Genomic DNA, 25,186 nt, shown 5'->3' with positions numbered 1-25,186 from the left:
CTAGCGCTTATGTTGTGCCCTTCATGCCAGGCTCTAAGCATGTTGTAGATCGGATATCATGCAACATATCACTACATTTAAAAATATTTAACTGATGTAGATATGCTATCTAGTTGTGAACAGGTGTTATAAACCATTTAGGTTCCAAGACTCCCTGGGGCTCCATTTTGCTGTGGAGATGCCTTTTGGAGCCTTGGGACAGAGGTGAAAGGATCCTTTAATAATTAAAAAAATGCCATCAGCAGTCCTGATCCTCGGAGTAGCAATCTGGCAGTGTTTTGTTGTTGTTTGGTTGTTTGCTTTTTGTTAAAGGCTTTCAGCCTCCCTGCTGTCTTGATGCACCCAAAGGTTCCTCCAGGCAGGAGGAGCTAGAGAACCTAAGGGGGGGGCAGGAAATTATAATCGCTAGTGCATAATCTGGGTTACATCAATGCAAAGTTATACAGCAGGATTTTTTCCATTAAGATGAAAAATAGTTTAAAAAGTGACAATTGAAATATAATCCCACCCAACCTAGGCATTTCATCGAAGGAGCAAGACAAAAATCTCTTGAATGAAGGAATCGTTATTGTTCACTGTATTTCAAATTGTATAAATAATTGAAACATTTATATCACGTTTTTATGATTAAAATATTATTCTAATATAGAGACATGTATATAATTGCAGATATCGATCTGGAGGAGGAAAATCTCAGAATCAGCTGACTGTGAATGAACTGCGCTTATTTGTTAGACAGCTTTATGCTTTGCCATGTATCCTCAGCCAAACAACATTGCTGAAGGTAACTTGAATCTCTTGGAGATGAAGTGGTTCCCCCAAATTGAGGAGGATGAAGATGGCAGTGTTATTGATAATAGTGTTCCAGCAAGTTGATTCTGTCTGTGGCAACACTTGGCAAGTTTCCTAAGTTTAAAATGGCCAGGTGTTCCAATTCCTGTTTCTCATGTCTTTCTGGGACTGAGCTGCTTGCCCGAGGCTACATAGGCTGGCTCTTTTTTCTGGGACACATAGTTAGGGGACGCACAGTGGTGCTTTGACTTATGACCATAATCCATTCCAGAAGATGGACTTAACTCAAAATTGTCATAAGTCGAAGCACCATTTCCCATAGGAATGCATTGAAATACACAAAAACATCACTGCAAGACTCATTGGAAATGTGATTAATCCCTTCCAGCTGAAGGGGGGGGAGCAATCAAGGGTGCAAGTCCCATTGGAAATGCACAGAAAACAAACGGAGCAGATCAGAAATGAACAGAGAACAAAGAGGGCAGGTCGGAAATGCAAAAAAAAAAAAAAAAACAAAGGAAAAAGCAAGGGAAGCATGCAGAACCCATCTGAAATGGGGGGAAAACCCCAAAAAGCAACCAACCCCCCAAGAGCCGTCAGAAATGGGAAAAAGCACTCCAAAAAGCAACTAAAACCCCCAAGACCCATTGGAAATGTGGAGGGGGGAAACAAAAAACCAAATTCCCCAAGACCCATCACAGTACAGAAGCAGCTCAAAACTACACTGCAAAAACACCAGAACAGTTTTTAAAAAGCAGAAAACAGCACCTTGCCTTAGCAGGCAACCTGAAGCCTCCCTGAAAACACACACACACGCTTACTCAGAAGCAAAAGGAGGCAGTCCCAAGCCTCCTCCAACGCACACTCTCTAACTGCTGGGGAGAAACAGCTACAAAGAAGCAGCCTTGTTGCCACCTACACTTAGAAATTTGAATTTCCTGCCTTTTCCCCCTGCCTTTTTCTGTCCATAAGTGGAAGCTCCGGTCACAAGTACAGTGGTGCCTCGCTTAACGAGCGCACCGTACAACGATGAAATCACATAGCGATCCCTTTTTTGGGATCGCTAATGTGATCGCTCAACGTTTTTTTAATAGGGCAAAATTCGCTTTGCGAAGACCGGTAAGCGTTTCGCTTACCGATCTTCGCAAAACGAAGCCCGACGATCAGCTGTTAGGCAGCCAAAATGGCCGCCGGAAGCCCGGAAATGGCCCAAAATGGCCGCATGCAGCGTTTTCGCACCCTCGTTAAGCGATGGGAGGGCGCGAAAATGGCTGCTGGCCATTAAGAAGCATCGCTGAACGGTGAGTATTCGGCCCATTTGGAACGCATTAAACCATGTTTAATGCATTCCAATAGAATTCCCTGCCCCGTTCAACGATGCTTCAGCATAGCGAAGGTTAATCCGGAATGGATTAACCTCGCTATGCGAGGCACCACTGTAGAAGCAAAATTTTGTGGCTGGAGCTGGTCGTAACTCGAAATGGTCGTAAGTAGGGACATTCGTAAGTCGAGGCACCAATGTATATAAAATATTCAATGACCTGGATAGAGAAATGCATCTCACTGTATTTATGTGGTGCTGAAAGTTGCTTATAAAATAAATATATCATACCTAGGGTTAAAAAAATGAGATTGGCACAGTGGGCCAGTCCTGAACCTAATTACTCAGAAGTAGGTTTCCCTAATGGAACTTACTGTGCAGCTCTATAAAAAGATGCATAGGCTATAGTGCTTTTGGAATGGTCAGAATGCTTGTGCGCATGAGCGAATGAGTGAGTGAGCACACATGCACAAACAGCAGTGAGGCGCTTGTGTGGGCGTGCTCATGTGCACGCGCAAACGGCAGCATTGCGCTCACACGTTCACTGGAGCATGCGCGAATGCGCAAATCAGCTGTGCAGCGGTGCGTGGGGCAGGAGGTCTGGCTCAGGCGACAGACTGGCACCAGGCTGTGGATCAAGGGTTTGGGGACCTCTTCTCTAAGCTGTGTGGCCGTGCAGTGCTGCATCAGTGCTGTGCAGCCAAGCCATTGTTGCCATCCATTGCTTCCAGTCGCGCCCAGAGCCCCGCATATGTGGGGTGGGGCTCCTGCCCAGTGCTAGCAGAAAATTAGAGGGAACATTGTCTGCTGCATATTGTGATGTGTAGTTAAACTAGAGAATAGGCAACTTAAAGGGGTTTTAAACATTTTTGTTGTATGTTTCAGGATCTTCTTACTCGTGTAGAAGACTTCCAGAAGTATAGTCAGAAACTGCTCTCTGAAGAAATACCCAGTGCTTCAGAGCTACAAGAACTCTTGGATGTCAGTTTTGACTTTGATGTTGATCTTCCTCAGCTAAGCGAATTACGAATACGCCTAGAGCAAGCACGCTGGCTGGAAGATGTACAGCATGTTTGCTTGGATCAACATTCTCTCACTCTGGATGATATGAGAAGACTCATAGATTCTGGTGTTGGATTAACTCCTCATCCTGCAGTTGAGAAGGCAATGGCCAAGTTGCAAGAGCTTTTAACAGTATCTGAACACTGGGATGACAAGGCTAGAACTCTGATCAAAGCCAGGTAGAAACTGAATCTTCTTGTTCTGGAACTGTTCTAATTGTTCTTCATAACTTTCAAGTATAGCTGGTTGGTACCACTGTGTTTATAGGAGAGAAAATGAGATCAATTATGTTGAATTTGTGTATTTTCGAAGGCTTTCATGGCCGGGATCCGATGGTTGTAATAGGTTTTTCAGGCTGTTTGGCCGTATTCTTAAGGTTTTTCTTCCTAACATTTTGCGAGTCTCTGTGGCCGGCATCTTCAGAGGATAGGAGTCAGAACTCTGTCTCACCAGAGCACAAACAGAGTTCTGACTCCTGTCCTCTGAAGATGCCGGCCACAGAGACTGGCAAAACATTAGTAAGAAAAACCTTAAGAATACGGCCAAACAGCCTGAAAAACTACAACAGCCATATGTTGAATTTCTTTCATAAACACTGTCACCTCTTTCATATTCTTTTTATTGAAGATTTTTAAAAGCAATCTTATTTATGATGATAATATTAGCTGTTGTAGTAGCAATATTTAGTGTTACATAGCACAGTAATATACATCCAGATACAACAACCTGCCCCCGGTCTAAGGAGGGGGGAAGATGGGGGTGGGAGACAGAGAACCCAAAATGATAAGGGAGACGGTGCAACTTCAGGTTGCTTTGGTAGCAGAATCCTCAAAGCATAGTTTTTGCCCAAGAACTGGATGCAAGAAAGGAATTACACAGCCACATTATACATCACTTGGCAATTATACTGTCCTGTCCCCTCAGTTTTTTCTCTGCATCCATTCAGGGTTTTTTTTAATAGTAAAGAGAGGCATAATGGACATTTGCAGAATTATGGTGTGGATAAAATAGAGAGATATTCTTCTGTGTCTCTGAAGAAGGAGCATCAAGAAGGAGGTTATTTCTAAATGCTTTCCAGCAGAGATTTCTAGATTCCTTTCCTTGGCTGGAGATTATTTAGTGAAACTAGTGAGAAAATACCTGTTCATACAATACGTATATAATCAATCACAATATCAGAGGGCACAATCTTCTGAATTTTACTTGAGGAACAGCAGTGAGAGAGGGCAGTTGGGCTTGTGTTTAACCTGTAAGTTTCCAGTAAGAATCTGATTGGCCAATGGCCTCTGTGGGAGCAGAATGCTGGGCTAAATAAGCATTAAGCATACAGTGGTACCTAAGTTTACCAACACTTCAGTTAACATAATTTTCAGTTTATGAATGAAAATCCATTGAAAATAATGCCTTGGATTGTGAATTTTTTTTCTCAATGCAAAGCAAGCTTCCCCAGGATGATTGCACCTAGGAGGTTTATAGCGCCGCCCCCGTGCATGCATTCCTGTGGGAAACTGCATTTCGGTTTACGAATTTTTCGCAATACGAAACGTTCCGGAGAACGCATTAAATTAGTAAACCAAGGTACCTTAGTCTTTTGTAGTCTTATGTTAAAGGTAGAGACTGGTAAAGTTTCAGCAGAATATTATTAAACAAAGTTTGTAATTCATAATGATCGTTTCTTATTGTTGTTGAAATCCTGTATGCATTTTTGGCTTCAGAAGCTGAGATTATTTGCCGTTGGTATTTTAATCCAGAGTTTCATATACTGGCCAATGTTCACAAACATCTGAGTTCAAGAGGCAATAATGTATTGCCGTTGCAGACAGCAGTTTCATACTAATTGACAGATAGCAATTTCATACTAATTTTGAGTGGAAAATATAGTATTACATTTTGTCTGTGTTATGTTTTATATATTTTAAGACCACGGCAATCATTAAGTAGTCTTGAAGCAGCAGTGAAAGAGATAGAGGAAATTCCAGCTTATCTTCCAAATGGTATAGCTCTGAAGGATACTGTTAAAAAAGCCAAAGATTGGTTACAGGAAGTGGAAGGCCTGCAGGTAGGGTTTTTTCTTTCAGTTAATTGCAAGTGATACTCATAGTTTGATTTTTTATAACTGTATATGTTTCTGGGTGGGTTGTGTGATGTTCAAACATTGGCAAAACTGTAAAGATGCTAGGATATAATGGGTAATTCCTTATTGAGACATGCAGCAGAACAGTCCAGTTACTCTTACAGATACCAATGGATTTGTGCAGAAAAAAATTACGAAAAGATTGCGTGGTCCTTCAAATTGCACAAATGCAAGAGCAGGCAATACCTTTACTAGACCATTAAAAATTGAACAAACAGTGAGCTTTCATAGATCAAATCCACTTCTTCATGCTATGCACCAATGTACTTGGTGAGTAGACCAAAATTTAAAGACAACTTTCTGATAGAGGCTATGTTTCTGTGTTGCCTTTCCCCATGCTCTATTGTTTCAAAAGTAGGCAATAGGTGGATGGGTGGGGGTCTAATAAAAGTATTGCCTGCTCTTGGCAATAGATTTGTAATGTAGTTCTTTTGCAAATCTAATAGAATATTATTGACAAAGTAAAATAAAAAAGTTTCAAGTCCATCGGTATTACTGTTATGTTATGGAAAAGTATGGAAGGGTGCCCAAATTTAGTTGAGTTTGCATTTAAAACAAATCATAGTTAAAATATAGACTATGGAAATCAATAATCCATCTGGCACAAAGCGTTTCAGACATCTTCAGTTTCATAGTACGTATTTCTATTAAGGAATTTATTTTGTAACATTTTGTTTTGTTTGCTATAACAAAACATTTTGGTTTGTTAGGCTGGTGGACGGGTACCTGTGTTGGATACACTTGTGGAACTTGTTTCAAGAAGTCGCTGTATTCCTGTACATCTGGAATATCTGCCAAGACTGGAATCTTTAGTGACTGAAGTTCAGGCTTGGAAAGAGTGTGCAAGCAATACTTTCTTGGCTGAGAACTCTTCTTATTCTCTTCTTGAGGTAAACAGTTTATAGTATATACACATTTGCTTTGAAGCCAGGATGTGGGGTGTGTGGGTAAGGATGTGTGACATTAGAAATGAAGCAGGTAGCTAGATACGAACTAAATAAATCTTTCCAAGCTCTGGGGATGTCATATGCGTATTTAAGAACATTTACAGAATGCATGCTATGCTTATGAAGTGTTTCTTACTTATACTTTTTAAATATCATTAGCAAATGCTTGCAGCCATTATGTTTCAAGGCTGCTACTTAGTGTCACTGCCTTCTTTCTTTTCACCTTAGAGTGATCTTAATCTGCTAGGGCCACAGGGAGAGCCAAAGGAACTAAGAGCAAATGCGGCTGAATTAGTGGGGGCAATGCTTTCAGAATGGATAATATCAGTATGTGGATAATTCTAATCACTCTGGACATAGCAGCTGAAATCCTGTTGCTTAGCTTAGTAAATTGCTGGAGCCGCTTGTTGCTTTATCAGAAGGCCATAAGGCTGTTGCTTTTCTGATCCTTCTGGAAGCACATACTTTGGGAGCACATCAGATTCATTTACCTCAGTCTTCTGTATGATCTGGGTCTCCATATCAACAACACCCTTCTTGTGTCATTCAATTTATAGGAACTCTCCTAAACTCAAAAGTAGCCTGTGCCATTTTTCTCTTCTTACCTCAAGACTGAGCAAAAATTCTGTATTTTCTATAGCCTGTCACATATGATGTCAACCTACTGCATTGCATGTCAGCCTTATTCTACTGTACTGCACTTCAATATCTGCTTGTCCTTATGGCCTTTATAACTTCCATTACTCTACTTACATAATTTCACATGCAAATGCTTCAGTCCTGCTTTCTGAGCTGCTTTGACTATCAGTTGACACTGATGTCTTGCCTTACCTCAGTTGGTATATAATTTTAATAAATTCTTTTTAAACTATATTGTAAGCCAATAATAAATAAATAAATAAATAAATACATTTACTTTTCTTATGCATCTGAAGCAAAACAAACTTTGCCAATGAATGTTCAGTTAGAGCAGGGGTCTTCAAACTTTTCACACAGAAAGCCACATAATATATTTGTGATATTTTGAGGGCCAAAGGAACACGTGCGTATGCGTGCCCGCCCACCTGCACATCCACACTCCTGCTTATACGCACTCCCGCCTGCATATACAAACTCCTACCCACCCGCCTGCACATACACATGCCTCCTGCACACACACACACAGGCCAGATAAAAAGACCAGGTGGGTTGGATGTGGCCAGCGGGCCATACTTTGGAGACTCCGAGTTAGAATATCTCAAACAGTCATTGTTGGGTGAGTGGGCAATGTGCTTTCATAAATGAGAATTACGCTACATGCAGTGCATTTTTGTTATTTTTGCTACAACAGACTAAAATAACTGCTCTTGTAGAATTTATCTCTGTTGTGGTTAAGGCCTTAAAATACGGCTGTAATATAAATATTATTTTACCAGAATAATGATAGCTGTTTTTGCATTTTTCAGGTGCTGTGTCCAAGGTGTGATATTGGAATATTGGGATTTAAAAGAAAAACAAAAAAATTAAAAGAACTTGTTCCAAATGGGAAGAAAAAGAGCACCAAATTAGAGAGTTTAAGTGATTTAGAAAGAGCTTTATCTGAGAGTAAGGAAACTTCTGCTGCGGTATGTATACATTTACAGTTGGTTGTAGAACTGCATGTCATTTAGCTGACTAATTCTTTTATGGTGCATCCCATTTTGAATTCACAGAGATGTGAAAGTGGCCATAAAGTAGTGCAACAGCTGTTGGGGGATTTTCAGAAATACAGACGGCATGTTGTATACGTTTTAAAAAATCAGATTCCGTGAGATTGAGAATGTGCACATTCTTTGGAATGGAGTTTCTCTAAATACAAGTCAATCTTGCATTCAGAACATGAACATACTTTAACATTTATTCAGCTGGGAGACAATGACTGTACTTTCTTAACGTGTTAAGAACAGGAAAACATTTAAGGTCTAATCTAGCATCAGTTGCTTTGTTGCAGTTTGAAAGAATGGAGTGAACAGCTCTGGTGTTTTTGGTGATCAGGGTATTTGCCTTGGGATTCACTCTATGGGCTTCCAGAAGTGTGAAGAAACAACAAACGTTAAATAGCCACTTCATTTCTGATGTTTTTTTTTAAAAAAGATATATATTTTATTGTTAAATAAGTGTATTTTTTAAGAAAGTGAATAATATTTCTTTGGGGTTTCAAGAATTAGCAATTTATTATTTTTCCTGGGAAACACTGGGCTTTTTGTTTGTTTGTTTAAGTAGGGGAGTCTGATTGGGCCTTGGGAAACCACATGTGATTCAAGGGCTATACTTGTCCTTCTTCCTCTTTATAACACCTCTCTCTGTAAGCAATCCAATTGTTGTCATGTAATTACCTTCCAGATGGCCACACTTGGCGAAGCCCGTTTAAAGGAAATGGACGCATTGCATACTCTGAGGACAGCAAATGAAGAAAAAATCTTCTCCAGTGAACAGGATATAGAGATGAAAATATGCCTCTGCCAAAAAGAACCAGCAGCACCAATGATACAATGTGAGCTATGCAGAGGGATCTTCCATACCAGCTGTGTTTCATTGCCCAGCAATTTGCAGGAACCTCCGGTGTGGCTCTGTCCTCACTGTCATAGATCGGAAAAGCCACCCTTAGAAAAGATTCTACCTTTACTGGCCTCCTTGCAGGGTATTCGTGTGAGACTGCCTGAAGGAGATGCTTTACGTTACATGATAGAACGAACCGTGAACTGGCAACACAGAGCACAGCAAATGTTATCCTCAGGGAATGTAAAACTCATACAAGACAAAGTGGGCTCAGGGATATTGTACAGCAGATGGCAAACTATGGCAGGCCAGTTGCAGGACACTAGTAAGGTAAGACTTCTAGCTGTTGTCTGAAAAGTGATATATAAATTCACCAGGATGAAGCGAGCACCTTATCATTTGACACTTTGTACATTTAACGTTGCAGCTGAAACTTAGGAATGTATTGTTGGCCAGTTCTCTTAGCTTGATTTATATTGGCCAAAATCCTATTGGGGTTTTACAGTGGCATAAAGCAAATGGCATAACTTTTGGAGGTGAATTGCTGCAAATTAAAAAATCGCTGTAGACATTATTTGTCCCTTCTTGAGTTGTGGTCTCATTATACTATAGACAATGTTTACAGTGATTCATTTACTTCAGGCCATTTGCCTACCAAAGTTCCACTGATTGTATTATGTTCATGGACATAACTAACAGGATTTGGACCAATATATTTTATTGAATATGGCTGTGTAGCCTGCATAATTAACTTGTAAACTGCCCAGAGAGTGCTTGAAGCACTATGAGGTGGTATATAAACAGCAAGCAGCACACTGTGTCGACATGCTGGATCATGACTATTACTCTTCCTGTAGTTCAGTTGCTCTTTCTGCCTGTCATGGATTTTAGCTACTACATATTCTTATCCAATCTTGATCACACTGAGTAATCAACTTCCTTCTGGATTGGTTATTGTGGTTTTTTTGGGCTCTTTGGCTGTGTTCTGAAGGTTGTTCTTCCCAACGTTTCGCCAGTCTCTGTGGCCAGCATCTTCATAGGACAGCACTCTGTGCTCTAAAGATGCTGGCCACAGAGACTGGCGAAACGTTAGGAAGAACAACCTTCAGAACATGGCCAAAGAGCCCGAAAAACCCACAACCACCATTAGATCCCGGCCGTGAAAGCCTTTGTGAATACATTCCTTCTGGATTCTTTAAGTTTTCCCTGATCTGTAAACATATTACAGAGATGCCCTGTTACTCTTGTGTTAGGTGCCTTGTCATGAATTAGGCTTTCTGCCATGGACTTTCTGATTGTTCTTGACTCAGATGCTCTGATGTTATACAGATTATGATGGATTGGCTTATCTGTTTATTAGATTTATGTTATCATTGTTTCAATTTACCCCTATCCCCACCCTATGATACTAGAGTATTGGCTGTTTACAAGATAATTCTACAAGGAAAACATTAGATTTATATCTTGCCAAAAATGGCAGAAAATCAGGGAGAAACATCTTTCCTCTTTTCATTCATTCTTAATTAGAATTTAGTCTATACCCTTTTTTAAAAGAGACTCAAGATGGTTAATAATACAGTTAAATAAAACAAAGTACCTTTGAAGGCATGACGATTAAAATGTTATTTATTTCTTTATTAGATTTGTCATTGTAGTAATTGTCATACTGATAGCACTGACTACTTGTTTCAGAAAGAAACAGGAGTCAAATTAGATGACATGCATAAAAATCAGGAATTCAGTACAATAAAAACCGTGTATAATTCAAATTAAGATGCATAAAAACTGTCAGCCTCCAGAAGAATACAATTTTAAATAATAAAAACAACAACAGCAACAATGTGGCATCAGGTTGATGGTGACCTTCTCAAGGTTTTTTTAGTATGAAGTATTCAGAAGTAGTTTATCAGTTCTTCCTTCTGATGGAGCTCTGGAACCATGCAGCTTGCTCATGGCTACACAGGTAGCAAGACACATGACCCTACCAGCTATGCACAATTCAGGTGATCTGAGCTGGCCCTCTCTCCTAGGGTTTTTAAATGCCTAGACAAATAAAGAGGTTTTAATATGCTGTCAAAATGTTTATAGCATTAATGCCAGGATTATCTCATGCAGAGTCTTTTTAGAGTTAAAGCTCCTTTGGAGTTAAAGCCCATTTAGGGCTTCAAAGGTAATCAACTCTACCTTGAATTGAGTTTGGTAACAAATAGGCAGTTGTCACTCTTTAAAAACTATGGTAATATAATATAATTCAGTTTTACCAAGGCAGTCAAACGATCTGCTTTCTTCTAGTACAGGGATCTCCAAACTTTTCATCATGAGGACCACATCACATATTTTGCACATTTTTGAGGGCTGAAGGAACATGTGCAAAGGCATGCATGCATGGGCTGAAGGGAATGGACCTGAGCCTGTGGCATTCGCCAGGCCAGATAAAAGAGCAAGGTGGGCGAGATGTGGCCTGTGGGCCATAGTTTGGAGACCCCTGCTCTAGTAGGAGGTTTCAACCATCTTGAAGATGGTTACAACATGTTGCAATAACTCAATTTGGAAGTTTCCAGAATATGGGTTGTTGTTACCAAGCTATTCTTATGCAATGACGGCTACACCTGATAACCTAGCAACATCTGATGAAAAGTGCTTCTTGTTACCAAAGACACTTGGGTAGCATGCTGTATCGAAGACAATCCCTCAGCTATTCATCTACTCCTTCAGGGGGAATATATCTCCATAACAGGATGAATACTACATTTACAGATGTGGGAATCAACTTTTCTCACTGTGTCCATCTTGTCAAGAAATATATCAGGTATATTTTCTAGAAGAGAACCAACCCTGGGTCCCCAGATGTACTTGGACTAAAATTCCCAGAAGTCTTCACAACTAGTTGTTCTTGGACTGGAGCTTCCAAAACCCTCAGTCAACACAGCTAGTGGTGAAAGTTTCTGGGAGTTTTAGTCCAAGAGCACCTGGATTACACAAGGTTGGAAAACACTGATCTAGAGCAGTGGCTCCCAGCCTTGGGTCCCCAGATGTTCTTGGACTAAAACTGCAAGAAGACTTCATCACTAGCTTTGCTGGCCAGGAGTTCTGGGAGTGTGGAGTTACTTTGCTTTTGGTCCCCCACCCTCTCTAGTTGTTTGAGAGTTTGCTTCTGTACTGAGTGACAGTTAGATTACAGCTGAGCACATGGAAACACCTGAATGACCTGTGGCTATTAATTATTGTCCTATAAGATCACTGAGTGCTCTGCTAAGGGGACTCTCTTAGATTGTTCTTTTGGGGCTTGAGGAGTATGTACAGCTCCAAAGTGTCTGAAATTCTGGAGAGGAAACGCAGCAGCTGGAACATCTGCAATGAAGAGTTTTGTTGCCTGTCTCAGGTACTTTAGGGCAGTGGTCCCCAACCTTGGGCCTCCAGATGTTCTTGGACTACCTTTCACCATCACCTCTGCTGGCCAGGATTTCTGGGAGTTGAAGTCCAAGAACATCTGGAGGCCCAAGGTTGGGGACCACTGCTTTAGGGAACCCACAAGCACAGCATAAAGGCAGCAACTCTCCCCCAGTATTGCCAGCAGTTGTACACCAGTAGTTGGTATTCATTACTATGCTACTCTGAATATGGAGGTATTTTTAAATCTCAGTCACTGTTGACTGACCTCTGCTCTATGATATGCCTATTTCTTCTTTAAAGCTATTTCTCTTAGCTGGGGGCAATCATCATATTGTGTGGTAGTTCCATAAAAGTAATTGTGCATTATATTGAGTAGCATTTTCTCTATCTTGAAACTGCTGTGATTCAATTTCCCCAAGGAAATTCTAACTAGAACCATTTTTGCTGTCCATTTAACACATAATATGATCACCTTACATAAAATCCTCTTTCATCCATTTTTTTCCTAAACTAAAAAAAAGAAAGGTAAAACAGTTTCCCTTAATAGGTAAGTTTGTCCAGCCCTGACAATGTGATTTGTCTTTTTCCTACCTTTTCTTACCTTTTCTCCTAACGTGCAGTATGCTTTTCTCAGGGCTGCTATGTACTAAGTTGACAACTTTCCATTGCGCACTGGATTGTAATGCTAAGATTGCACTGACAAATAACTGCCAAATTAAACCACATCAGTGATTTGGGGAGATGAGGTTAGGATTTCCTCCCATGATGTGTTAACTGATCTACACTGACTCTCATTGGTTACTTTGCTGCCTGGGTTTTACCATTTTGAATACTTCAGTATCATCTGCCCATTTAAGAAGTTTTTTATCTGCCTCCACATTAATAAAAAATAAATTAAATAACATTTGCCCCAGTAGTGATCCCCTTTAATTTGCTCTCTTATGAAAAGTGTTATGTTTATGTTCTTTCATCAACTACTATTCCAAAACATGATCATTGTCTTGTCATCAAAGGCTCTTGGTTAAGCTTACCAAGAGCCTTTGATGACAAACTTCAGCTCAGACCTCAAAAATTTACTTTTTGGGCTACAGTTCCCAGAATCTCTTTGTCAACAGATAAGGCAAAAAAGCAATTCATAAATATTTTAATAAATAAAACATATGTCTCCTAGTCCACTTAATTTCAAAAAGTACATGTTTCAGTCAGTAATAGCTCTAGTTATCCATGCCAATTCTACATTGTGTATATATATGTGTGGGAATAGCTGCATCATTTACTGCTGCAAAAAATGTTAACAATAAATATCTGCTTAATTCTAGTTTTTGATGGTGATGTTGAATTATCTGAAATGGAAATTAAGCCAATTGATTTGCTCTTTTCTGCTCCCTCTTGATCTCTGTTGCTGTTAACCTATCTGCTTATGTGAGGAAACCCTGTTCTCTTTTGGGGGTTTTTCTGCGTGTATCTTTGCATAATAATAATAATAAACAATAACAACAGCAATGATGATGATCCAGCATAGTATAACAGAACTTTCTAAACCTAAAATATGATACAGAATATTTTAATTAACAGTTAATTAAAATTACATATTAATATAATGATCATTCACATTATCAGCATGTTAAATACAATGCTCAATTCCTTTTCTTTAATTAGGTTTCACAGACAATTGGTGCTACATCTTTCTCTTTGCCTCATGACTGGAATAACAGACCCATGCATTTACACTCTCCTTTTTCTACAGGACAAAATTGCATCCCCCTTCATGGTAAGTATGTTTTACTTACAAGTATTGATGAGTGTGAAATTCTAAATATAAATGTATTACTCCTTTGTGTAAGTTCATTTAGGAAGGAAGCTTGGTTTTTTAAAAACCTTCATTATGCATCAGAAATAAAATTTCTAAAGCTGTGTGCTCTCACTGCTGAGGAATTAAATATTTTTTTCTCTTTCATTGTAGCCCTAAGTCCAGAGCTGAATGAACTATTGATGGAAGCCCAGCTTTTACAGGTTTCATTACCGGAAATACAGGAGCTGTATGAGATTTTATTTACAAAGCAAAGCCCTGTTTCAAAGACAGAACAGAGATCACCAGTGGGACCAGCAGGTGAAAAAGTAAGCACTGGAGAGATTGCTTGGATATAGTGACTAGCATCCCGTTTTGTATCTGTGCCCACAAGAAGAAATCCAATCTAGAAAGAGAGAATTTACCCTCCCATGCAGTTCTCACATTCTCTCAGCATCTGTTCTTAAGGACTGGTAAACTGTTAAAAGCAGAGCATTGAGTGGTAAGGAGAGCATCCTATTGCAGGCACACATGGGCTGCTTGTGGGTGGGTGTAATTGCCTCCATCTGGCGACGCTTCTTCACTTTGTAGATGTTGCACATCCTCCACAGATCTAGACAAGTCAGTTTTACAGTAATGCAACTGATATTTCTGATGCATGTGTTTTTTTGTTTCAATTACTTCAGTGCAAATGTAATACTTTTCTTGCAAACGTGCGCATGTTTAGATACCACTTTTCTAAATATAGCTTTTATTTCCTTGACTAACATTGCCTGTCATCAGAATGTTATGCAGTGTCTCTTTAAGAAAAGTAAAAGGTACACCAGAAATCCCCCCCATGCCTGTCTGCCCTTCTCCTCACCAATATCATAATTTGGTTTCCAAATCATTTATACAGTTTGAATGTTTGTAAGAATTCAGTTACCTCATACAGTATAAGCTTTGTCTGTACATTGTGGGGAATCATAAACTGAAGCCATCTCCAAAGAACCTATTCTGTCTCTTGGATCTCAAACAATGGTCAGGGAAAACTTTGCCTGGTAACTGTCAATTTGTATTAACTCAAGTTTATTTTTTTATTTTCTGTTGCCCACAATCCTTTTAAAGTTCTTCTTTGTCTTCAGCTTGTAACATTATTTTTCCTCACATCTCATTTGTCAACATTTTTATAGAGATATTTTCTTTTCTGTACAATGGCAACATTGCACACATATTACTTTTGGAATTGTCCAGAATTATTGGCTGAAATCCTGTTGAATAGTTATGCAAACAGGAAGTGAATTGCTGTTCTCTGTTGCATACTGAGTTGTGAGACTCCACGTGCAACAGATAAAGTCTGTGGAGATTTCTTAATTTCTGGCAATTTACCTCTGAAAGTTATACCATTTGTGCAGTAGGATTTCAGCCGTTATGCTGAAAATGTTCTTATCATTTAGTGCATGAACAAGATTTTTTTATAACATTTTGTATAATTAAACACTTAACATAATACACATAAATGGCTGTACAGGACTGAATTCTCTCATGTTAATATATATTTCTTATAGAGTGATTGTCGTGGGAAGAGAGATGGAATTTGCTCTGTGGAAAGGAAACTGAAGAGACGCTTTGAAAGAGGGGATTTCTGCAACGAGATGAGAACAAGAGTCAGGAAAATAATTCCCAGCAAGAAAAAACTGAAATTGACTCACTTGAGGGAGCTAAGCACTAGCAAGCTGGAAAGAGAAAGGCTATTTGACATTCAGTGCTCTGGTGAAAGTCAGTTACTTCTTTCAGATATGTCATTTTCTGATCAAGAGGAATCTGAAGATGAAGATGCCATCTGTCCAGCTGTCAGCTGCCTGCAGCCTGAAGGTGATGAGGTAAGTGAAGGAAAACTGATGATTTGAAACAGAATTGCAATGAAATAGCATAATATGATGAAATCATGTAGTTTGAGGGGACCGTTTTATCCAGGCTCATGCTCAGTGCAGGTTATCCAAGGTTAGCACATCAAGATTATTTTAAAGGTTCCAGTAAGCGAAAACCTTAGGTGTTGCTCTTGCGTTATGTTGTTTTCAGTATTGTACCCAAATCTGCTGTGATGTATCTACAACTCACTAAACCTTGTTCTGCTTCTTGGATGCACACAAAGTGTTGGGGGATTTTGAGTGTGTCAAAGAAGCTGAGAGCAATACTGTATTTTTAGTCAGATAGCTACAATACTAAGTATTCTATTCTGGAATTGCTAATGGAAGAAATGGATTTTAAAAATCCAAAGGAAGCTGTGTGATCATTACACAATAGCAGCGTAGAAGAATATGACACCTTTATTGGACCACTAAAATCAATCAATCAATGCAATCTTTTGGGAATTAAAAATCCCTTTATCAGGTATACAACAGTAATTTGTGAGTAGTACAGAAAAATTATAAATGAATCTCCCAAAGATTCATTGCAAAAGTTGACGGGCATCATCCTCTTAAGGTGAGCTTAAAGTTGGTTACAGGCAGGTAGTAGGGTGTGGTTTAATGCTTCACCTCGGTACAATGAGACTGAAAATTTGAAGTGCCTGTAATACTGAGGCAAGATATAGCACAGGCAGTTAGTAGTTAGAATGCAAGCTCTGATTCTTCCATCAGACTCCTAAGAAAACCAGTCAACATAACCATAATTCAAGTCTATGCTCCCACTATCCGTGCTGAAGAAGATGAAATAGAAAGCTTTTATGCAAACATTCAGAAGGAGATTGTTCTCACACATGCTTATAATTATAGATAAAAGGATGCCAGATTCTTTTGAAGAGCAATCCTACAATGAAGAACCTGTAGTTCTAGAAAGCAAAGTGAAACTGCTCTGAAAACACTGAGAAAGACTAAATCACAGGGTGTAGATGGAATACTGAATTTCAAGCCACATGCAATAGTAGAAAGTAGTATATAAATGCTCTAGAATTTTAAAAGTAAATATACCCAGTTTCCTAGGTTGATAGCGAGATTTCCTGCATTTGTTATTTCCCTTCTGCCCTGAAGCAGGCAAGGATCCTGTGACCAAGAACCTTTGCCATGGTCCTGAATACAGAAGCTGCTCTATTTCAGTTTCATTTATTGAGCTTTTCATAATCAGAGTTCATTACTTTCATTCTTACATTTCTTTTTATTTTCTGATCCCTAATTCATAATGGGCAGTGGAAAATTAACATGAGTCTAGGCTTCTCTGGACCAATTGAGGGAGGGGAGGAGCCTACAACTTTATAGTGTTCTATTTTTTTCTTTTTACATTTTTTTAAATTTAACTATAACATAAACATATACATAAACCACAATACAAATTAACTGTGTTCCCCACCACCATAGTCAGGACTTCTTGCAATAATAATCTTCTTCATCATCTATATTCTTCTTCTATTATTGTCCTCTTCTCCAGAACTAAATGAATTCTTGATTTGGAGCTTTCCCTCTTCCTCTTGCTAACACATATTCCAAAAATCTGCCCCATATATGATAAAAATTATTCTTTTTCAACTCTCCTTTCTTAACCTTTAAATTACAAGTTGGCTTATCATTTATAGCTATATTCCATATTTCATTATACCATTCATCCATTTGAAATTCAGATTTTGATTTCCATTGCCTAGCTATTATTAATCTAGCTGCTGTTAATAAATTGGTAATCAATTCTTTAGTCATCTTATCATATTCCACATTCTCAAATATTGATAACAAACCTATCTCAGGATTAAATTCTATAAGAGCCAGAATAAATAAAAAGTATTGGTATAAAACAACAAAAAAGGTGGTATAGGTTTACCAAATATAAAGAATTATTATTTGGCTAATCAGTTAAGATTTGTTGGAGAAATTATATATAACCCAGAAAGGTTAGTTTGGTGGAAAATGGAATCATCAGAGTTACAGGTAGATATTGAAAAATACCTATTTGGTATGGTCAAGAAATATAAAATAAGTGAAATTAATAACCCATTTTAAAGACAATGTTAAACATATGGTATAAATATAGAAAGAATTTATGTCCATTTAACTCTCCACTAGGATTAGTGACTGAAATACTGTAGAGAATTTTCCTGTCAATATGCATGTGTATATGAAATTATTTAAAGAAAAAAAGTGATTAGATTGAAAGACTGGTTGTATAAAATGAGATCAAAAGATCAAATGAAACAAATCCTTCAGAATAAGAATATTTCATGGTTGAATTATATGCAATTAGAAAGATGGATTAATGAATGGGTAAAGAAACATAATAAAGGTAGAGAATACACAAAGTATGAACAATTTTTATTATCATATGAAGATATTCAGATGACTGATTCAGTAAAGGGTACAGTGAGTAAAATTTATGGATTCCTGCTTGACTTAGAAGAAGAAGAAAGTGAGAAAGAAGGATTGAAGTTAGTGTGGAACAAGATTTTGGAAAAAGAATAAATGAGGAAGAATAGAGGAAGATGTGGAAAATGAGGGTTTTAAGATTTGTGTCAGTAAGAATAAGAGAATTTTTTTAAAAAAATTGGGTTTCAGATGGTATTTAATACCAACAAAATTAAATAAAAGTAATGCTAGTTATCTGAATGTCTGTTGGAAATGTGAGAATGAAATTGGTACATATTTTCATATGTGGTGGGAATGTGAAAAAGTACAAAGATTTTGGAAACTAATCTTTAAAGAATTTTTTTAATTTTTATTTTTAACAAGGAGGTGACAAAAAGGAAAAGGGGAATTGAGGTTAATGGGGAAGAGTAGAAACAATAACATACTAACATCCATTCTATACCTATTGCCATATCAAGATTCCAAGTTACTTGGAAAGTAAATCTTTAAAGAATTAAATGACATAAGTGTTCTATTTTTCAACATTTAAGATTGCACTTTTTTCGCATTCAATTTCCCACCAATTTCCCCCTTTTGGAATATATACCTGACAACTAAGAATGATTTACAGAAGTTTATGGCATAATGAATGTTTTAGTTTTGACAGTGTTGTGAGACTTTATTGTTGTAAACTGCAACAGATTACCATATCTAAGAATCATAAGACTGCTGTTTTACTGCCTTTCTTGCATCCGCTGAACCTGTTCCAGTTTGTGTGTATGCTTTTAAAGTGTAGTGTCAAAAGCAGGACACAGTATTGGTAGACACCTGGATTTGTAACTATGTTATGTGAATAGAGTTAAGAGTAATTTGCTTTATTTATTTATTTATTTTGTCTTCCGGTTTTTTGTGTCTAGGTGGACTGGGTCCAGTGTGATGGTTGCTGCAATCAGTGGTTCCATCAAGTGTGTGTGGGTGTTTCTCCAGAGATGGCAGAAAAAGAAGACTACATTTGTGCAAGCTGTACTGGAAAGGACTTCCCATATAGAAAGTAGAATACCTGATGGAGCATTCAGGACTCTACAAATCAAAAAGATGAAGTTTTTCTCCATAAAGAAACTAGGCTGATTTTAGAGCCAAGTTGAAAATGGTGCTACTTCTTTCCTCATGGGATCATTTTTCAGAACTTAGAACAATTTGACACTTTTGTATTTTTATCCTTTAAGCTGTTTGTGGTTATTGAGGTTTGAACTGCTGACTGTTTAGCCGGGGGTTTTCACCAGTTTGGAAGGCATCAAAACATGCACCTTTTCATGTACAGCATTAAATTACCTCTTTGGGATTTACCAGCACATTTATTCAGCTCTGTTTGGGTGCAGAACACTGCACTGAAACTCCCCATAATTCCTCTTTTTGAAGAAATCCCTGTTTACTCTCGAACATTTTTGAAAAGTTTAGATTTTTTCCCCTACTTTGATTTTGTAGACTAGGTTTATTTATCTGAGCAATAACTTCTGTGTCTGGTTTCAGTGACTGAAATTATAATTCTGAACAGCGTGTTGGTACTTCTAGCATTGGTTAATGTACAGAAAGCAAATGTTTAGATTCTAGTGTCACTGATGGGCTAGTGATGTAGGAGACAAGAAAGCTCTGTAAAGTAATGGCCACAGCTGTATTTTGGCTTTATTTCTTCTTTTTTGGTAGCTTGTATCAAATGTTGCAGTTTATATTGTGGAATAAACCCTTGGTTTATGTTACAAAATTCAACCCTGCTGTCTTTGGAGTGGCTCAGTTGCCACTACTTCCCACCCCAATCAGTTTTATTATGCAAGGTTGTACACATTACTTTTTAAAAAAACATTAATACCATTCAGAGTAAGCTCTCTCTAATTCCAGGAAACTATATGATCTGCTTTAAAAAAATTTCTTCATCACTTGTGGCAAGTAAGATTTCCCACCTGGCAATGGGGCAAAGAAACTTCGCAAACTTGGTGGTTCCTTTATTTTTCTCCTTAAGCCACACGTGTGAGCAGATGGGTTATTACAAATTGGTATGTTTTAATAAAGATCTGTCTTTGTTTATATAAACAATACTTGGAAGCAAGGTGAACAACTGCCTCTGTTTCGACAGTTCTTATGCAACCACGGTTTCAATATGCACTTCACATAAATGTAAAGTATTTTTAAACATTTAATATAAGTGATTTGGCCCATCAGTGAGGGTCTAGCAGAGGCAAAACAATTAATTTAACTTCCACTGCCCTTCTGCAGCAAAGTATTCAATTTGTCAGTATTATGAAGTGGCTGGCTTATTAAGCTACTTCATGATACTGGAAATTGGCAGCAGAAGGAGCCTTGGCAGCTTTGGCCTATTCCCCAGTGATTGCACATGCTGGAAACAGACCAAACTGTATACATGGTCTAGAGGGGCGGGGTAAAAATCCAATAAATAAATAAATAAATAAATAAATATACCTACCTGTACCAAAAAGAAAAACACCTGCTCTTGGGTTCAAAAAGATGCAGGTACAGATGCTATGGGGACAGACTGGTTCACTCTAGCAATTATGCAGGCTACACATTCCTTCCCCCCAGAAGTTTTGTACTCAGTTTAATGACCTCAGTAGAATAGAAGGTTGAATCCACTTCGAGCCAGCTACTTGAGTCCACAATCAAACTCAGGTTGTGAACAGAATCTTCACTGAAGTACTGCAGTTTAACCACTATGCCATGATGCTCTTATGCTTAATATGTATATGAAGCTCTTTCTGCAATTTTGATCCAATATAGGCACTTACTTTTTTCTGGTGCTGAAACACAGAGCTGTTCTGACTGTTGATGATAAGATACATAGAATGCACATTTTTTCTCATATAGGCCAGAATTCTATCAGAATATTATAGTGTAACTGAGCCACTGCACAGTATTCCTACTTTTGAAGATGACTACCCATCATGTTCCCCCTACATGCTTTAGTGAAGGAAACAATCACACACTCAGCAGCACAACAGCAAGATAAAAGGGGAAACCACCTGACTGATTGACCTTAACAATGCATGATTTTCTTAAATAGGATTTTGGCCATAGTGTTGAATTTTAAATATATTTTTGCTTTTTTCTGTATTACTGTGTTCGGTCATTATTTTACAGCAACATAGGCTCTTTCAGACATCCAGAGCAGGATTTCTAGGACTGATCTTTCTAGGATACTAGCTTAGTTTAAACGTTTAGTTACTTTTTGAATCTTTTCTCCAAAAAAGAAACTTGAGACGGTTCACAAGAAAATACACAGCAAATCCCAATCTGTAAAATAGATGGAACAACCCTCAGAACATACTGCTGTTACAAAAATAACAACTCCAAGATCAATTCATAAAACCTTAAAAATCAAACTTGAATAGAGATTTTTTTTAAAAAAATAGCACTAGCCTGTTCTCAAAGGACTGGGGGTAGTCCAGCTGAAGACCTTTCTAGACAAGTCAGCTTTTGGCCTTAATACCTAAAATCATAACTTAGGGAGCTTTGTGAATCTTGGCAGGGTGGATGTTTCGAGTTACGTTAAAGGTTCCGTTAATTTTTTTACAATGATTGATCTACCAAGTGGGTGGATTAGACTGATTTTCTTTGTGTGTGCGTCTTCTTTCCAGCTGGACAATCTTCACAGTGAGATCGCTACTGAGAACCAGATTTTCTCTTTATAGGAACCTTAGAACACATTTGATCCAAGGACAAACCACTACCACCACCAGGTCAATAGCAGCTACAGGTGGCATTATTCAAGTTTCAGTCCACAATGGGGGTAAAGAGTTCAGATCAGGAACTTTGTTATATGAATCCTGTTACATCCAGGTATGCCCATAGATGTGCTGCTTCCAAAAATTCTGTGCACACCAAGCTAATAAAAGTCATTATTTGAATACAGATTTTTCAGTATTAATGGTTAAAAAACTTTTTAGACTATTCAAGCCTTTGGGGGAAAAAAACATGTATTTTGCTGTTCCACATCAACTAACATCTCAATCTACAAAGGATTTTTTAGTCAGCAACTCCGTTTTAAGAAACATGCACATTTTCAGGAAAGGGAAGTCTACCTAAGATGAGTGAGAGTTGCAGGAGAGAAAGCTTAGTCAGAAGTACAGAATTTAATTTTGCCAGGCCTTATTTTAAACTTTACCTTGGGTTGGTGACTATTTTAGGAAAGGTTACTAAGCGGAGAATGTTTGTGATGATCAAATTTGTTGGGATTTGTTTGCCAATCTATACAATGGTGTGTTCTTTTCTGAAAGTTGTTCTACAACGAAGCTGGTTCAGAAGTTGTTTTACAATAGTGGGAATAAGCTAGAAACAACATGAGTTGATTCAGTTAATTACTAAAGCACCATCACCCACATGCTATATATATCATCACTGCCTATTCATCAGATCGACACTGATGTATTTGGCAATAGCTTAAAAAGCCACCTCACTTCAATATGTTGGTTCAATAAGAAGCCTGTACAACAATGCTGACTATTCAAATCCTAATTGATGCAATCATCTGCCATGATAACAATAGGGTCTAGTGGGGCAGGGAATTTGCAGAAAATTCACATTGTGTGCTACATAATAATTGAAAGCATTCCACAACTGCATTTTAGCCTTCGGATGACAATCTCTACCAGTCCGTTGTAGCACCGTAAGTTATAATGTGACCATGCTTTTTAAATGAGAAAGCATGTTGCTGCTGCAGGATAACAGTGGGGGCACACACAGTTTGATATCACCACATATAAAAGTGGTGCATATTTGGACAGAAATCCTAAGTTCACAGTCATGGGTCTGAGTTGATAATGATCAAGAAAGGGATCTTGGCTTTGCAGTAAGACTGCTCAACATACATGCCAACCCTCCTATGAAAAGTGACCGTTCCATATGAGAGAACAGTAGCAAATGAATCAGAACTAAAATTGTCCCATAACAGTATCTTGTACAAATCTATTGTACAACCACATTTTGGGAATATCTTGCATCATTCTGGTCGCCAAATCTTGAAACTGATTTCACATTACTGGAACAAATAAGAGTAAAGGGCAAGCAGAACGTCTCTTTTCCAAAGAATAGCCCTATTAATGTGTCTCAGCATGTTGGTACCAATTTTATATAAGTAGTTTTCAGATATGTAGTTGTGTTAGTTTGCAAGCATCTCAACAAGAAGCACAAAACAAAAGCAAAAAAAAAAAGACATTGTGGCACTTTAAAGAATAACTGCAATATTTTAATATAATCTTTCATGGAAAATTGCCCTCTGCTTCAGACACATGAATAGAATACAGAGGGCATATGACAAAACATTAACTAAGAGACAGTGGTGTTTGACTGCACTGTACCCCTCACAATGATGTATTATCTCTGTTTCGTATTCACGAAGCTAGGTTCTGTAAACAGTAACATGATTAAAGGAAACAACAGAGCAACAGCAAAATGTAATTAAAGAATGGTGAACTTTACCTTTGAGCCTTGCTCTGAAAAGATGTGTCTGGTACTGTAGTTTGAAGGAAAATAACAGTAGGTAACAGCATAATTATTACGTTTGGTAATAACTTAAGAAACATTGACTGATACTTAATCTATTGTTATGGGTTTCCTGCTCGTGTATACATTTTCTCAGCTGTTTCCCTCTGGATTCTTGTTTCTTCTCCAGAATAGCAACTTTCACATCCTATGAAGAAGGGTGTCGGGGCAGATTGAAGTGATTTGGAGACAGCTTTTTGTGTACTGTGAAATGAAAACCAACAGCAGTCTTAAATCGTTACAAGGTGTGAAATGCAACCAAACACCACTATCACTTACTTAGTGAATGTTTTGCCACATAGCCTCTCTATTCTCCTCACATGTCTGAAGAAGTAGGCAGGGTTCCACCAAAGCTTAAATTACAATATAGCAGTTAGTCTTTAAAGTGCCACAATGTCTTCTTTTGCTTTGTTAAAAGTGCCCTCATATAAGGAATCCCCTATGTTTCCCGGCTTGCAGGCAAAGAAGAAATCAAGATGGATGTGGTAGAAATTTATACATTTATGCACGGGGGGGGGGAAGAGGGCTCTTTTTTCATTCGAAGCCGCCGCACCATGCAGGAATCGAAGTGCAGCCAACCTATACCAAGTATTTCTCAACTGTTTCCAAACTACCATGACAAAATGGCGCTCCCTATCTCGAGCAACCCAATACCTCTCGCCCCCAAACCGCTTTCAAAGAGAACCTCTGCCAAAGTCGTGGCCAACCAGCCGCAGCTCTCTTTGGTTACCCATAACAACCGCGAGGCACGACTTCCGCTCCCGGTTGGAACAGGCTCCCAATAACCGATTGCTGAGGTCCACGAACGGGAAGGCGCTCCTCCCATATCCAGCTTGCGGGCTTCTGGTTGGACACTGAGAAGAGAAGGATGATAGACGAGAGGGCCATTTGCCCTGAGGCTAGAGCCACCGGTGTATCTTCGGAGCGCCTCCTAGGAAGGAAGGAAGGAAGGAAGGCTTGCATGTGTCCCTTTCTAATGATGAGCGCAACCCTAAGCACGTGTATGTAATTAGAAGTGATCCCTCCTGCCCAGCGCTGTTTACTTCTGAGTAAGCTTGCACACGATCGGACTGATTAGTAAGGCATTTCAAGACTCTGAGGCCCACCTTTCCCAGCCCACCCAGAACAATAAGCTGCCCGTGGAATCCGCATTTTGTTAGCCGAAAAGACGACAGTCCTCCTCTGCGCTGTAAACCGGTTTTCTCTTGCCATCCGGCCAGGAGACCTTATTTCGTTACAAGGCGCATGGTGAAGTTTCACGGATGATCCCTAGGGGGCGCGTCAGCCAAACAGCGGCGCTCTGGCTCTTCGGAGGCGCCGCTCTCTTGAGCGCGGACGTGTCGTTGTGGGCGCGTTTGGCGCGCGGTGGCGGCT

The 25,186-nt window shown here is 38.7% G+C and overlaps 1 protein-coding gene across 2 annotated transcripts in view; it reads left to right on the top strand.

Moving 5' to 3' along the window:
• The window catches only part of KDM5B (lysine demethylase 5B), a 70,464-nt gene extending 50,435 nt beyond the window's left edge, over nucleotides 1-20,029 (top strand). For both annotated transcript variants that reach the window (XM_020782487.3, XM_020782485.3), the window contains 10 exons: nucleotides 670-784; nucleotides 2,999-3,354; nucleotides 5,096-5,234; nucleotides 6,020-6,199; nucleotides 7,702-7,860; nucleotides 8,618-9,103; nucleotides 13,826-13,937; nucleotides 14,130-14,284; nucleotides 15,503-15,817; nucleotides 19,180-20,029. In XM_020782487.3, the coding sequence (XP_020638146.2) occupies nucleotides 670-784; nucleotides 2,999-3,354; nucleotides 5,096-5,234; nucleotides 6,020-6,199; nucleotides 7,702-7,860; nucleotides 8,618-9,103; nucleotides 13,826-13,937; nucleotides 14,130-14,284; nucleotides 15,503-15,817; nucleotides 19,180-19,317 (2,155 nt within the window). In that variant the 3' untranslated portion in view covers nucleotides 19,318-20,029. The remainder of the gene's footprint in view (nucleotides 1-669; nucleotides 785-2,998; nucleotides 3,355-5,095; nucleotides 5,235-6,019; nucleotides 6,200-7,701; nucleotides 7,861-8,617; nucleotides 9,104-13,825; nucleotides 13,938-14,129; nucleotides 14,285-15,502; nucleotides 15,818-19,179) is intronic.
• The last annotated feature ends 5,157 nt before the right edge of the window (nucleotides 20,030-25,186 follow it).

Source organism: Pogona vitticeps, chromosome 4 (genome assembly GCF_051106095.1).
Source record: "Pogona vitticeps strain Pit_001003342236 chromosome 4, PviZW2.1, whole genome shotgun sequence".
NCBI lineage: Eukaryota > Metazoa > Chordata > Lepidosauria > Squamata > Agamidae > Pogona > Pogona vitticeps.
The sequence above is the reverse complement of the archived record's forward strand: the minus strand, read 5'-3'. Positions and strand labels throughout refer to the sequence as shown.